General features: G+C 43.2%; 2 protein-coding genes and 1 non-coding gene across 3 annotated transcripts; all 3 read right to left on the bottom strand.

The window, feature by feature from the left end:
- Positions 1–268: 268 nt before the first annotated feature.
- gng8 (guanine nucleotide binding protein (G protein), gamma 8) lies at positions 269–3638 on the bottom strand. The gene is made up of 4 exons (XM_023800448.2): positions 3563–3638; positions 1752–1839; positions 1367–1475; positions 269–577 (listed from the first exon to the last, which is right to left on the bottom strand). The coding sequence occupies exons 3-4, from the start codon at positions 1448–1450 to the stop codon at positions 449–451; spliced, it is 213 nt and encodes a 70-aa protein (XP_023656216.1). The 5' UTR covers positions 1451–1475; positions 1752–1839; positions 3563–3638; the 3' UTR covers positions 269–448.
- Positions 3639–6204: 2566 nt separating this feature from the next.
- LOC111838031 (uncharacterized) lies at positions 6205–14388 on the bottom strand. The gene is made up of 3 exons (XR_002836791.1): positions 14352–14388; positions 7662–7788; positions 6205–7217 (listed from the first exon to the last, which is right to left on the bottom strand). It is a non-coding gene; the product is annotated as an uncharacterized protein (transcript).
- LOC140577537 (syncollin-like) lies at positions 12391–12958 on the bottom strand. The gene has a single exon (XM_072702113.1). It carries the CDS (start codon positions 12902–12904, stop codon positions 12506–12508), a length of 399 nt encoding a protein of 132 aa, XP_072558214.1. The 5' UTR covers positions 12905–12958; the 3' UTR covers positions 12391–12505.
- Positions 14389–15800: the final 1412 nt, after the last annotated feature.

Genomic DNA, 15800 nt, shown 5'->3' with positions numbered 1-15800 from the left:
ACTTTTTTCGCCTTTTATATCTTCATGCTCAGTTGTTGCCAGCCAATAAACGCTTTGCTGCCCTGAGTTAATATATAATGTCTCTCAAGGAAGTGTTGGTAAGTGCTGATTAAGGCTGAGTAAACTTTGAACCTGTGTATTCTCTGTTTCCGCGCAGAAGGGCTGCTCAGATATTATCCCAACGCTAAATATATACGTGTGCATGCAGTTTTGAATAGAATTTGTATTGTTGGATTGTTGGATTTTGGTATTCCAAAGCTAATTAGACTGTTTCAGACTGTGCGTTTATTTACAGATAAACAAAGAGCAAAAACAGATAACAGTCATCACTTTATACAATAGTCAAACAACAGAATCCTCGACTAGAAGCTGCAAATGCCTTCTGCACTCGCAGGAATGATATTCAGAATTGAAATAAGCTAAGAATGTTGCCTTGGCATGCTGCGGGTTACAGGATGATGCAGAAGAGCTTCTTCTCGCGGAATGGATTTTCAGAGGAGGGAACCTGCGTCACCAGTGGGTCCCCTTTGGAATGGGCCTCGCAGAACGCCATCAGGTCAGCTGCGGCCTTCGACACCTGTGCGGGAAACAGGAGACTGAGAGAGTGACTGACTGCCACCATACCCCCTGCAGGTCAGACCTGGTACTCCGTCTGAAGGTACACAGGTCTGAGCCTGGCCAGTACTTGGATGGGAGACCAACTAGGAAAACTGGGTTGCTGCTAGAAGAGGTACTGGTGTGGCCAGCAGGTTAGCCCATCATGTGGTCTGTGTGGATCCCAGTGCAGAGATGGGGACACTCTGCTCTAAATATGGTGGCGTCCTTTGGATGAGATGTAAAACCAAGCTTCTGACTTTCTGAGGTTATAAAAGGTCCCTGGGCATCTTAGGGATGGTATCCTGATGTTCTGGCTAAAATTGCCCACTGAGGCCCTGTCAAATCTGGCCTCCACATCATCCCCTATATCTAACTGGTGAATTCTCTCCTGCCCCTTTAATTATTGTGTGGTCAGTGCACTGGTGCAGAATGGCTGCTGTGTACACAGTGGTGGTGGTTCAAGTGGCTCCTCATTGGTGCTGAGAAGTGCTATATAAATGTAACATTAGTCCATTTTGCATACAGGCTATGGCAGGATGGGGCATCAAGACTCAAAAAGGAAAATAGAGGACATGCAAACTCCACACACAAGGAGCCATGAACACTGGTTTTACTGGTGGGAGGCAGCAGTTCTGACCACTGCACCGCCATTATATCCAGAGCATACAAATTAAATTTCATGGCAGTTGTTTTTCTTTGCATGAACTGTTTCATACCATAAGATAATAAGACGAGCGACAGCACACGTTCACGTATTTTCCTGCCTTACCATCATTCGGTCGATATTAACTTCCAGTTTTAGCTGCTCCACTGTCTTGCGAGCATCTGCGATTTTGGCCATATTATTGGACATTATGGCTCCGTCTCTCTCTCACACACTGTAAAGAAATACATGGCTTTCAGGCAACCAATCTTCAAGGGCTCTTTCCCAACAAAGGATGCATGCGATTCTCACACCCCTCACTATTTCCTGTACAGTCATTCATACGAAGGACACTTCTCCGCTTTCCTCCTTTACACGCTCGGGTATCTGCTGAGGAGCAGCCGCTGAAAGAACGACAGCGGTTTCACCCAAAAACCAGTTTTCCCGCTCAAACACGGCACATTCTTCTCTGCATTCATTCACTGCCTCCCTCGTTCCAGCTTGGCATCACCTGCTGTTTTGTGGATGCAAGATGTTATGGAAGTCCGGGAAATCTCGCTGCCAAGGTCTCAGCTGTCTCTGATAGGGCTGTTATCCTCCTAGGTCGAGAGGCAAGCAAGGGCATGTCAACAGGGGCCCCCAGAGAGCAGAACGAGCCTGACACACAAACAACTGAGGCGACTTTTAACATGCAGTGATACACTGATATTGTAACTTGCCTCACCTGTGCCCTGTCCTCGAAGTCTGAAAATTAGAGCAGCACGATAACTTTCTTAAGCTATTGCACTAAAGAACCAATAATACTAAAGATATTAATGGTAAACAGAAACAAACACAAATAAAGATAAAGACAATACATTTTCAAAGTCTATATTTCGTTGGATATTGTTTATTGTATAATCATTTTGGTAATATGTGATGGGGCGCGAATAGTAATAAGTCAGTTATTACCGAAGTATAAATCATGAACAAATCTAGTCGCTACTTGAAATAAAAGTTCATTAATCATGAACAAACATGAGATCAGTATTTCATTTGTTCTATTCATTGCTGGTTCCTTCAGTAGTTCCTTCAGTAGTTCACAAAGGTCTTAATTACAGAATTAACAGATATAGTAACAAATGTAGTAAATGATTGGGATGAAAGATGCATCATGATTCAGTAATTTTCATGTGTGGTATCCATGACTTGTTCCTTCAGTATATAATAAGTTTGACGAACTATGTCACAGTTAATTAATGATGAATTAACATGAGATCAGGATGTAACTAATTCATTAATTAATACATAAGTAATGGTATAGTACTATGTTTGTGGCACCTCAGGTGAAGTGTTAAATAAAGCAGAGACGCTGTGACAAAATGCAGAAACACATTTAATTTTCTGACATCCTCCCAGTAATGGGTATATTGTGTGCGTTTTAAAGTGAAGCCGATATCAGAGGGCAGCGGCTGATGATGCTGACCCAGCCTCTGCTCCTGCCACAGGCGATGACAGCAGGCAGTGTGGCACAGCATCGGCACAGCATACCAAGCCCTTAACTCCTCATGCCTCAGAACACACAGTCGCTGGCCCAGGTTACAAAGCCAACTCTTTCTCCTTGATATACAGTGTAACAGCTGTCTTCTCATCTGCTTTTATACACTGGAACCGGACCTTCAGAAGTACAGTGTTCGTTTTAGCAACAATTTTCCAGGCAAAACAGACAAACAGTTGGCCTTTATGGAAGAATCCAGTGTTATCATAAAACGTATTTTCAGTATACCTGATACAGTAAATATTTATTTGCCCCTCAGTTTATGCAAGTAAATTGGGCAAACGATTGTTATTAGACCACTGGAATCAAGATGCATTGTTCACTTAAGTTGATGTTCATCAAAATTAATAGACAGAAGCTACACTTAAGTAAATATTCTCTATTTCACTAGCCATTTAAATTATCCTTTCACAAAACTCTCCATGATAAGGCTGCTGTAAGACCAGAGTCGACAACCCTCACGCATCTGGTGTGACACTCACGCTTTCAAACTCTCGCACTTACACAAGAAATCTTGCAGCAAATCTATATTATTCCATTATAAACCTAAAATTAGCTACATCAGAGGTGTCGGGGTAGTTTGCAAAACCTACAGACTATTTACAAGGTAATAAAACTCTTACATACATGTAAATGCGTGTGCAGACTGTCTCGGATTGAAAATCTCACTCGAGCCAGCTGACCAAAGTTGGCAACCATGGTGTAGACTAAATCTATAATGTGGTCAGTCTATATTTTGGTGATGTTGGTAACAAAAAGAAATACGATGAGGAGCTCATGCTTACCCCAGAGATAAGGTGTCCTGTACTCCGAAGCTCCTGCACCTGTAGTCAGTGGTCTCTCTGGAGGGGTGCTCTACACTGACTCCCAGTCACTGATGGGAAATGTGCGGCAGAGGGGAGGACCAAGGAGGGGCCTCCTCTCCTAATTACTGCAGAAGCTGCCCCCTTTTTTTGGGGGGGGGGGGGGGGGTTCTGTGACAGCTTCCATGTGTCAAGCACACATAACGTGATTGTGACCTCTTCACCATGCGATGAACAGAAGATCCTTGGTTCCATGCAAAACAGTGAATTGAGCTATAAACACTGTCATTTGTAGAACTGAATGCAATCAACGGATTACAGGAAGAAATATTCGTATTGGTTTTCTCATTTAAATTAGACAAAATCTATCATCTGATAACGTGTCTCAGTTGTGTAGAGCATAGTTTGCCTCTCTCTGTTGTGCGTATCTGTGAAAAATCTTGATGCAACAAATGAAATCAAAGGTGTAGTCACTGGAAGTAGAAGAGCCAGTGAACAGTGGTAATTGCTTTTTAATGACTGTCCAAGGAATGCTAAGCTGCACCTTTGGGTACATGCTACAGAACCTGCCTGGTATAGATATTGATATTCCTTACGTTTTATTCAGCTCATCGACATGTATACCTGTGTGTAGAGAAAGCATGTGTGGAGAAAAATAATCAGGTTATTTTCATATGTAAATATGATTGTAAGTATGTATTGTAAATGGAACCTTATCCCTGAATGGGGTACAGCCTGCCTAAGGAGACAGTCCATCAGACACTACAGGGAATTCATACGGTATCTAGAATAACCCAAAAATGTGGAGACTCCACACAGAGCAGAGGTGGGATTCAAACCCCCCCGTTGGTGGAGTGAGGCAGCAGTGCTGCTTACTGAGACGTTATAATTAATAATTTAATATGTAACATTTCTGTTAATAAGTCCCCGGGTTAAAAACATTTGACTTAGTGGTACTTCACCTCGACTGCCAGAAAGCCTATTATATTAAAAATTCAGGTTGAATACAATGGTTCGTAATAACAAATGCATGCACTGCTGTGCGATGCTCATGAGAACATTGTATGGCTTCAGTGGTTCATGGTAGCCTGCCTTTCTAAGTTGGACCATGTTGCCGTTAAGACTGTCCTGACTAACCTACAAATTCAACTAAAAGCCAGACTTAGGAACAGATCTTCTTCAAGGACTGCCTGTATATATAAATGTAGAATATTTATGAAACGTTCCCCGTGTGACCTTCTGTATGCATACAATGTCTGACATTGGCCGAATGGGGTCTCCCTCAATAATCCAGCCTCGTTTGATCATCCTGATGGTGAGGGAGGCTGCCGGGAGGGGGGGGGGGGGCAGGGCCCCAGATGCAGCCGGCCTGGGGAGGCCACCTGCGGTAGCTTAATGTCAGCGGCCTCGTTAGCGAGCACCGCTGCATACTTATCGCTCTCCTGCGCAGCGGGGCGGGGAAGCAGCCCGACCACCAGCATCAGCAACCTCGCACAACCTCAGCTTCAGCCAAAACAAGCTTCAGGAGCCTGAATAGGGGGTGCATTTGTCAAGCTTGGTCATTAAATATTAAACACTGATTTTTGTGTCAGATTATCTATTGCCCTCAGTTTAGCCTTTTGCCTGTATTAATATTTGATAATATTAATATTGTGAATTTGATTGGAGAAAAAAAATTCTAGTCTAATTAATAATCTGGCATCTTGAATTAAAAAGTTGGGGGTAGATTAGGCAGCACTGGATACAAGGCAGGGAAATATGCTGGGTGTGATATCAGGGCACCACTGGACACCTTTCCATCGAGTCGGTTCACCACATTTCTGTCCTGATCACCCAACATCAATACCCAACCTGAATGGCAGCAAATCCCACCAGCAATGTTCCAGCATCTAATGGAAAACCATCCCAGAAGAGTACAGGCTATTATAGCAACTGAGGGTTAGCCGGCTTCATATTAATACCCTTTGATTCAGAGTGAGATGTTGGACAGGCTGGTGTCCACATACTTTTATCCATGTGTTGCATCTGTAAATGGACAAATATTTCTGTGGCAAGACTAATCAGTGTCCATTGTAAGAAATGATATAGACCATGATTCTAAATACCATGTCCATACTGAAAACGTCATTTTGATCACAATGTCTGTCAGAATAGTGTTAAGCACTGACTCTAACCATAACAATGACTGATGACAGTAATGTCAGTGCTTCTAGAATCAAGCAGGGAGAAGACGGGGACCCTGGACTTGATGGTAAAGGTGATTGGGAAGACAGGGTGATCTGGTGAATGCCGGATGTAAACTGTGCTGTGGCAGATGCAGCAGGAGGCAGATCTGACTGTGAGTCAGCTGGTCTAGTGCAGAGCTCCAGTCGAGAGAGACCCAACCGAGCCAGGATCCCTGCCTTCAAGGCACCGTAACCAGCCTGCCATGGCAGAGAGTGGTACGCAGCCTTCAAGATAAGACGAGGGGCTGGGATGCTAATCACAACAAGTCAAACTTTATTGTAAGGATGTAACGGTACACAAATTCATCACATGTACCTAATTTCTGCTTCAGTAAATGCAATGAAACAAATTTATGTATTTATTGACACAGGCAGAACCTAAATTCACAAGTTGTCCTTAGACCCGGAAATCATTATGCAGAAAACATTATGCATGATTGTGGCTGTGAGTTGATTACGGCTAATGCTGGTTACCGTCAGTCATAATCAACAGTTTGGGAATATTTCAGTCTCCCAGTAAAGTACACCAACAGTTGACTAAGAGCCTGTCTGGCCAAGTCTGCCTGTCAGCTCTGATACTCTGTTCATATGTCGCTCACAACACATTCAAGCTGCTAACTCAATTGAGATGACATCATCCATTTATGATGCATTGTGCAATTTTTATTTATTGTACATATTTCTTTTAACAATGTGCAAATGAGAGTCTCAGGTTTTATTGTTGAGACACGGTGACAGACACATCAACAGACATATTGCCTTAGGTTTACAACTCTTTCTGATTATGTTTCTATTTTGAAGTTTTAATAATAATTAATTTCTAAATAAATTCTGCTGGACCAAAATTACACCAAACCATGAACTCAAGGCCAAAGGTTTGTACCGAACCATTACAGTCCTACTTTATTGTCATTTCCAATTATTCACAGACAATGAAATGAAATAAAGTTTGGCTGAGACTTTAAAAATGGCTTTGCACATACAGTAAGACCACATAGACACTAGGTACATAGATTCATTTCAATTCAAACTTATCTAGTGCATTTCTACAGTATTACATTGTCTCAAAGCATGTTGCATTGTCCAAAGCCCCCAGTCAGCAGGCCAGAGGTGACAGTAGCAAGAAAAAACTCCATAGACAGCAGCTTTAAATTTGTTATGTTCATCTCTTGCATAAAGTAACAGATACTAATGGCTAGTAAACAGTCATGAGTTATGAATGAAATGAGACGAATGTGTAGTTCCACCTTTCTCTCTCGGTCTGCTCCAACATGGCTGCAGGGCAGGAAAAAAGAGGGCTGTGACTGTGACTGTGTCAGGCTTGGTGACAGGGACAGACTCACTTCTCTGGGGGCCCTAGGCTGGCATGGGTAGGGGGCCCCTAAGTGGCCATTTGAGCTATTTTTTGGATCCTAAAGCAAAGGGAATTTTAAATGATAGAACATCAATAATACATTAAATGAAGCATGGGGTGCCAGCTGTAAAACTTACCAATCATGGTAGGGGGCGGGAGCGCTATTGGTAAAATCTGCCAATCAGGGAAGGGAGCGGGAGTGCTACTGGTAAAATCTGCCAATCAGAGAAAGGGGCGGGAGCGCTACTGGTAAAATCTGGCAATCATGGGACAGTGGTATTGTACTGGAGGATCGATCAGCCAAATTTACTCTATATTAAGGTTTGGAGTGGATAATTTTGTAAGAAAGTGTTTTGTTACAAAACAAATTGTCATTATCAGCTGTGGCCCCCTAGAGGTCAGGGCCCAGGGTTATTTGTCCCTCCCCCCCCCCCCCTGCCTGGTCATGAGCTCCTGATCCCTCATTAGGGATTCTTCCCAAATCCCTCTCCTACTCTCTTACCTACGCTGTGGGTTTTTGGTCCTGCTGAGGGGCACGATCCCAGCCCCTCTTCGCGGTGATCAGCCCCCGCCAGCTGAATCCTCTTTGTATTCTTCATGGCCGCCCATGGTGAGATTGCGGTTGCTGCCTGGTGTGGTATTGAAAGTCTGACAAGAATACCTGACAAGATGCCTAATAGAGTTATTTAGAGACAGTGTATCTAACTGCATGTCTATGGGCTGTAGGAGGAAATCAAATGACTTGGAGGAAAGACATCGGAACACTGGGAAACCATACAACCCTTGACACAGAGCCAAAGGTGGGGGTCGAACCCACAACCCTTTAGATCTCAGACAACATTGCAACTTATTTAAGCCTGCCAACACTATTCTGGTCACCTTTAATTCATGCCTCAGTATTTAAAAATGTCACATCTGATTTTTATGCATAAGAACATAAGAACATAAGAAATTTATAAACGAGAGGAGGCCATTTGGCCCATCAAGCTCGTTTGGGGAGAACTTAACTAATAGCTCAGAGTTGTTAAAATCTTATCTAGCTCTGATTTAAAGGAACCCATGGTTTTAGCTTCCGCTACACTAGCAAGAAGACTATTCCATACTCTAACTACACGCTGTGTAAAGAAGTGCTTCCTCAAATTTGTTTTAAAATGTTCTCCCGCTAATTTCCACTTATGGCCACGAGTTCTAGTATTTAGACTAATATTGAAATAGTCATTTGGCTGAACAGCATCCAGACCCATTAGAATCTTATAGACCTGGATCATGTCCCCCCCTTAGTCTCCTTTGCTCAAGGCTAAACAGATTCAGTTCCGCTAACCTCTCCTCATAAGACATTCCTCTAAGACCAGGAATCATTCTCGTAGCTCTTCGTTGCACCTTTTCTAAGGCAGCAATGTCCTTCTTGAGGTATGGTGACCAAACCTGCACACAGTATTCTAGGTGGGGTCTTACCAAGGAATTATTTAAGTGTAACATCACCTCCCTTGACTTAAACTCCACACACCTAGAGATATAACCCAACATTCTGTTGGCCTTTTTTATTGCTTCCCCACACTGGCGAGAGTGGGACATGGAAGCATCAACATACATGCCGAGATCTTTCTCGTATTCAGCTACCTTTATTTCAGTGGAACCCATAAAATATCTGTACTTTATATTTCTGCTCCCTGCAGAAAGATTATGATGGTTCATATTGTATAACACAGATAACATACAATATTGCATGTCATTTATGACATCCATCCATCTCCTGTACCTGCTTATTCCATTTACGGTAACAGGGGTCCTGAGCCTATCCCAGAAACATGGGCACAACCCAGGGTGGAGTGCCAGCCAATCACAGGATTCACTCACACCCTATGTAGCAACTGATTCTGGGCCAGATTTGGGTGCTTGTGACATTCAGGCAGGAAAGTCTGGACCAGAATCTGTCCAGAGTTCTGAATGATTACAGTTGGTCTGTATACACTCTGAAGGTCAGGCACGCATTCGCCTGACCATATACGTGCGATCAGTCACTTAACAAATGTGTAACTGATGTGCTAAGAGTCTGAGGGGCGATCGGCCCACATAGCAAGATGAGTCTGAACTGGATCCAGGCCAAATGTTCAGAAATCGCCACAGATCTGTAAACCGAATCTGGCACAATGTACCAATACTGGTCCGAATTCCGGTTTCTGCACTGGAAACAGATAAGGACCATATATGGGTCAGATTTACATTGAACGTTACCAAATGTGGCCCAGAGTCAAAAGTGAAATTCAGAGCTGCTATGAATGGGGGCAGTGCGTGGCTCAGATGGTAGCGTCTCCCTTCTCGTGACCAGGAGGTCCCTTATTCGAGCCCCTGCCCTGGTGGAATGGTTATGTGTCTGAGCAAGACGGGATTGGTGAAGAGAAGTGCTCCAGTATAGTTGTGCAAATAAAAGTTTAAATTCTGCTCCACAGGATTCTGGAGCAGAGACCTTAATAAACACTTTTATTCCCACAAGTACAGCTACACATTTCCCTTCACCTACCATCTTGTTCTCCATAGCTCAGATATCAGAGTACAGGGTCAGCCAACACCCCCAGAGTTGGGGGGGTTTAAAGGCCCACAGACACATTCCACCAGGTGGGGGCTCAAACACAGGACCTCCTGGTCACAAGCAGGGAGACTCTGCCATCAGAGCCACTCACTGCCCCCATAGACTAAGGCAGGATTCTGGGGCAGAATAGCCAGCAGTCAGTCGGGAAAAAACACATCTAACATAAATACAGGTACATTACAATGTAATTGTAATACATTAATGTAATACAGGTACATTACAATGTAATACATTAATGTAATAACCTCTCCTGGAGTCGACACCTTATCGTGGTGGAGGGGTTTGCGTGTTCCAATGATCCCAGGAGCTAAGTTGCCGGGGGCTTTATGCCCCTGGTAGGGTCACCCAAGGGAAGGAGCCTGAGCTGGTGCGCGAGGTTGTGAAGTTCCGGCTAGATATAGTCGGGCTCACCTTGACGCACGGCTTGGGCTCTGGAACCAATCTCCTTGAGGGGGGTTGGACCCTCTTCCACTCTGGAGTTGCCCGTGGGGAGAGACGCTGAGCGGGGGTTGGCATACTTATTGCCCCCTGGCTGGGCGCCTGTACATTGGGGTTTACCGCAGTGGACGAGAGGGTAGCCTCCCTTCGCCTTCGGGTTCTGACTGTTGTTTGCGCTCATGCGCCAAACGGCAGTTCAGAATACCCACCCTTTTTGGAGTCCTTGGAAGGGGTGTTTCACCCACTGCTGAGGCCAGGGCTTGAACCAGCAACCTTCAGATCACAGGCCACTCGTTGCCTCCGTAAGCATAAGATCTCAATTATACTTCTGACTCTGGTGCAAATACAGGCCAGATTTGGCAACATTTAATGTAAATCTGGACCATATATGGTCATTATTGGTTTCCAATCCAGAATGTGGATTTGAACCAGTATTGGTCCATTGTGTAAAAAGAGATCCAGGCCAGATCCAGTTTATGAATCTGTGGCAATTTCCAAAGAACATTTGGCCCACATCCAGATCAGACTAATCTTGCTCTGCTGGATTCCATTCACACACATGGGCAATTTGGCAACTCCAAAACATCACAGCATATTTTTTGACTGTAGGGGGAAACCAGTGCAATCTGAGGAAACCCCAAGAGAACATGGGGAGAACATGCAAACTGCACGCAGATGGAGGAGGGTGGAGACTCAAGGCCTGGTCACACCCTGGGTTTAAGACGTTCAAAATGATATCAGAGCTGCAGAACAGTGGCACTACCTGGCTGACGATTCTATGCAGGAATGAGTAAATTGTTTTTCTTTGCCTTCTTAGATGGGTTACTCCTATGCGTTCATTTGGCAAATTTGTCTTTTCTCTCATTACCAACCAAAAATGATCTGTCTGCAAAGATAATTCATTGTAAAACGGCAATAGTAATGTTTCCAGTGCAGATTGCAACATGGAACCAGAATAACTCGTACACCTGTTACTGGGATTGGTGTAATACTGTAAGTCTTCATTAAAGATAAGCTCCTTTGCTCTTTAGCTTGCAGAATAATAGATCTTTCCAGAGATCTTTTCCTATCGTTGGTCGGTGTTGACTGGTATTCTTTTTTTGCTGTCAATGTAGATCACAGATTGGAAAAAGACCCTTGATTGTGTGAATTCTCAAATGAATGCCTTTGCATGCCTTCAAAATACAGAGCAATCATATCAAGGTAATTCATAGAAGTTTAAAGCAGCAATACAAAACCATACCTTTGAGTGGTCTAGAAGGAATCTATGGTTACAGATGAATGGTTCTATTAGGTTTAGTTGATTTGATTTGCCTTCTGTCTTGGAATATGTAACACTTTAGAGTTATCCTCATGTCCCTGAAGGTACTGGATGTCACATATACCCCAAAAATATGTGCTGCTGGGTGGCAGGTTTCCGTGGTTACTGCTGGGTGGAGGGAAAATCCAGCCCCGCACAGGTAAAGCAATGATAACTAGCTGTCCCCAATCTAAACCCAAAACACAGGTCTGGCCTTTTCGGCAGTTAGATAATTCTTACTGGCAGTACATTTGCGATGATTCAGCACTGGCTCCATTACTAGTCAGCACTGCAAAGGATTGGTTGGTGGTTAAATATATTTGAAAGGTAGTTAAGTATCGGAAGTTACAAAGGGTAAATTAAAAAAATGACGTGACATCACTTTGTTTAAAAGATTTGTATTTGAAATCTAATGATTAGATTTTTTCTTTACATAATAGCATGCAGTATATTTCTACTTGTATATCGCCATATGTTTCATTTTCCAATTTCATTCAATTTATTAATGTACAGGCAACTTTTAAAATAGCTTTAAACTGCTATTCAAAATCTACAGTCTAACACTTTCTCTTAACAAACCAGCCCACTCTTTCTTTTTCCTATAATCTTAGCATGTCTTGGGGGGGGAAGGGGGGGCAGCCAGTTGACCTTGGACCCCCAGAGGTTTTTTTTCCTTCCTAGTTTTTAGTTCCTCTCCTCCGTTGCCATCTGACTTTCTTTCTTTAATTTCTCTCTTCCCTTCGCCCCGTTTCTGTATTACTTATGATGTTGTATCACAACACACCCATATAAAGCGCCTTGGGGGCGACTCGGTTGTGAAAGGCGCTATATGAAAATAAGTTGAATTGAAGAGAATTGAAATCGGCTTCCTGCAAAAGTACAAAGACAACAAATAAAGCAGGCTTTCAGTTTCTGCATAGATTTTATTGTGATGTTTAGCTCATAACACCTAAGGTCATAGAGTCCCTTCTTTCGTATTGTCCTCCAGCGCTGACCTTTCGCTTCTTCTTTCCGGAATCTAGCACTCGCAGTAGTACCCCGAGATCTGGTCGTTCCAGTTTCTCAGCAGACCCAGGGACACTTCTTTCAAACGGTAGTAGATCCCAGAAGCGAACTTCTTCTTCTTACCCTCCTTCTTGCTGCGTGACCAGACCGTCAGGGAGCACCGAGGGGCCACCACCAGCGACGAGATCCGATCGTTCCAGCCAGGGGGCATAATCGGGACGTCAGACTTGGGGTAGGCGTCCAGGTATGCCCCGGCGCAGCTTTGCTCGTTGTAGATGCTGCTGTCCTCCCACATTCGAGCGCACAGTTTGTTCCCGTCGACATCTATGAGAGCGTTCGGCTCTGGACACTGGGCATTCAGGTCCATGAAGCACAAAGTGCTCAGAAGAAGGAGGGAGACGGTGATCTTCATGATGGATGCTGCAGTACGTACCTCAGCAGGGTCAACGCTTCCATAAATACTCCCCTTAAATAAATTAATAAATGATAATGTCGCTTTTGTGTGGGAAATTTGACACCTGGAAGAAGATAAGTTTGACCAAATTTCCTCTCAATGACTTTCATATGTTATGACCCAGTGCTAAAAATTATCAAAAAGATTGATGAAAACTTTTATGCTATGACAATACTGTAGATTGCCTGACAAATATTCATATTTAATGGAAAAACTTTAAAAGCAGCCAAAATTAATCCCTTATTTATTGTAATAATTTTGATTTGGCTTGATTTATCCTCAAATGTGTTTCTCGTTTATTGATTGTGTGTATATGTAATATTTTTTTTCATATTATATCTGTAAAATTCAATATACTTCATTCAAATGGCCCAGCGAAGCCAAAGGCTATATTATATAGTCAGTGCCTTATCAGTACAGGTACAAGTACAAGATCGAGTACAAGACGAAGCAGAAAGGAAAACTGCACTTGATTTATAGAATATCATGTATGCTATAAGCTAGAATTGGTGCACAATACCTCATGCACTATGCAGGGCTCTAGACTAACTTTTTGTACTGGTTGCACTGGTGCGCCTAACTTTTTTTCTTAGGTGCACCAGCACAAAAGTTAGGTGCACCCAAATTTTCAACCGCACAATGACGTACACAATGACGCATTCCTTTGTGGCGATATCTGTGTCTCCGTCGATCAGGAATGCCATGTACGCACCGTTCGCAATTTGCACAGACGTCTTTTTTTTCAATGTATCTGCGATGACTCCTATAAATTGGGCGCACGCGACATCATTGCTGTACGTCGGGTTTACGTTCAAGCCATTTTTCTTCATAAGAATTATTTCGGACTTGAATTTAGTGATGGGAAGTTCTTCTTTTGCAATATTGTAGGCAACGTTAAACTTAATTATCATCTCGGCCTCGTCTGATGATCTGTTTGCTGCTGCCTGCAGAGGGGACACTTGAGCAGTGCATTTATCGCGGCATGTAATGTGTTTTATAGATGCATTGTGCTTTTTCAGCGTTTCAATTCTAAATGTATTAGAACCAGTCACAAATGCACTACTGCCGGCCATGGTCTTCCCACACTCTTTACAGTAAATACAGTGCATTATATTATCGGCAGGGAAACTGGTCAAGCCACTCTTTTCGAAATGTATACACTTTACCCCTTTTAATTTCAGTGGGCTCGGACTCGATCGTATGTGGCTCATTATCTAATGCCGTCTCCGGACTAGGGCTTGCTATAACTTGGGAGGTTGATGGCTCCGTGTCAGAGCATTGGTTATGATTTTCGGACGGATCAGGCCCTAACTTAACATTCTTAACGAAAAAGCTGTCAATCGTTCTTTTCATCTTCTCTCATAATCCGCGGCTACATCCACTGTTTACCTGATGGGCTACTCACCTCTCTCTGTCTGACTGCATCACATGCATTTTCAAACGTACACACACGGACAGGAATATCTGGACCACGGCCAATCAGAGGGGGGGGCGGGATCCGCCCTTCACTATCTCTGATTGGTTTAGACCACGATATGGGCCTAATGTGTGTCTGTTGTTGAACAACAGGGAGACTTTAAGAGTCACGGAGTTTCGTTTTTTATCCCCCTCGAACGGCTGGTCGCACCGGTGCAACCTTTGATTTGATTTTTTTTAGTCGCACCATTGAGAAATTAGGTCGATTATTGAGAAATTAGGCCATAATTGTAGTCTTGAGCTAAATGAAAGTGAAGTCCATTTAAACAGGGTACCCTGAACTAAATGGAGAATAGGGGCCTGTATCACAAAGCTGGATTTCCTGCTTAGCCAGATAACTTGTTGGATTTAAGATACTCTAGTTAAAATGGACTTATCTTTGTTCACTTACATTTAGCCCAGACTACCTTAAATCCACCAAGTCATTCGGCTAAGCAAGAAAAACTGCTTCATTACACCCCAGTTGTATTTTCTGGGTTCTGACTGACAGTTATAGACCAATAAAACGCTGAGATGCTCCTTCCTAGTTCCAGGTAAATGGCACACAAAATTCACGGTTCAGTACAAACCTGGGATTCGGGGGCACAGATCAGTGAAACTTCGGTACTGCAGGAAAAGCAGAATTTGTTTTGAAATTTATTATTACTAAAACTGCAAACAGAAGCGCATTACGAACAATTGTAAACCTAAGGGATTATGTCTGATGTTGACGTGTCTGAATGATAAAACCGAACAGATTTATTTGCACATTGTGTTCTCTGCTACCAAGTATGGTTACTTATCTCTAGTGATAAACATATCTATGGCCATAGTTATTTATTGTTTAGCCTGGTCTGAATTTCCTGGCAAAAGTGCCTTAAATGCCAGAGGAAGACTAACTCCAGTCTTGCTCCGGTTGTACACAAACATGGATGATGTCATCTCAAACAAGTTAGCATGCTGGGTGTGTTTCCAGCAGCATATTTGCGCTTAATAAAACAAAGCCAAAACACAGTCTGGGTTTTACCAACTACTCTGTTTCCAGTGTTGGTGTGATATTTTGAGAACCAAAAACTGTTGATTATGACAATATAAGTATGATTATGTAACCAGCATTAGCAATAATCAACTCACAGCCACAATTAGCATGATTTTTCCATGTTGAACATCTACTTGTGAATGTAGATTCCACCCATGTTAAGAAATATATTAATTTGTTTCATTGCGCATTTTAGGTAAAGAGACAAGCTGAGCGGTCATCTGATCACCACCTGGTGGTCAGGTGGATCCGACGGCAGGGGAAGATGCCGGATAGACCTGATTGACCTGAATATATAGCGAGGCTGCGCTGGGAGAGTCTGGCAGGTCCCTGCCTGGGAGATCTTCAATTCGCACCTCT

This window comes from Paramormyrops kingsleyae, chromosome 18, assembly GCF_048594095.1.
Source record: "Paramormyrops kingsleyae isolate MSU_618 chromosome 18, PKINGS_0.4, whole genome shotgun sequence".
NCBI classification, from domain to species: Eukaryota; Metazoa; Chordata; class Actinopteri; order Osteoglossiformes; family Mormyridae; genus Paramormyrops; species Paramormyrops kingsleyae.
Note: the sequence above shows the minus strand (reverse complement) of the source record. Positions and strands in the feature narration are given on the sequence as shown.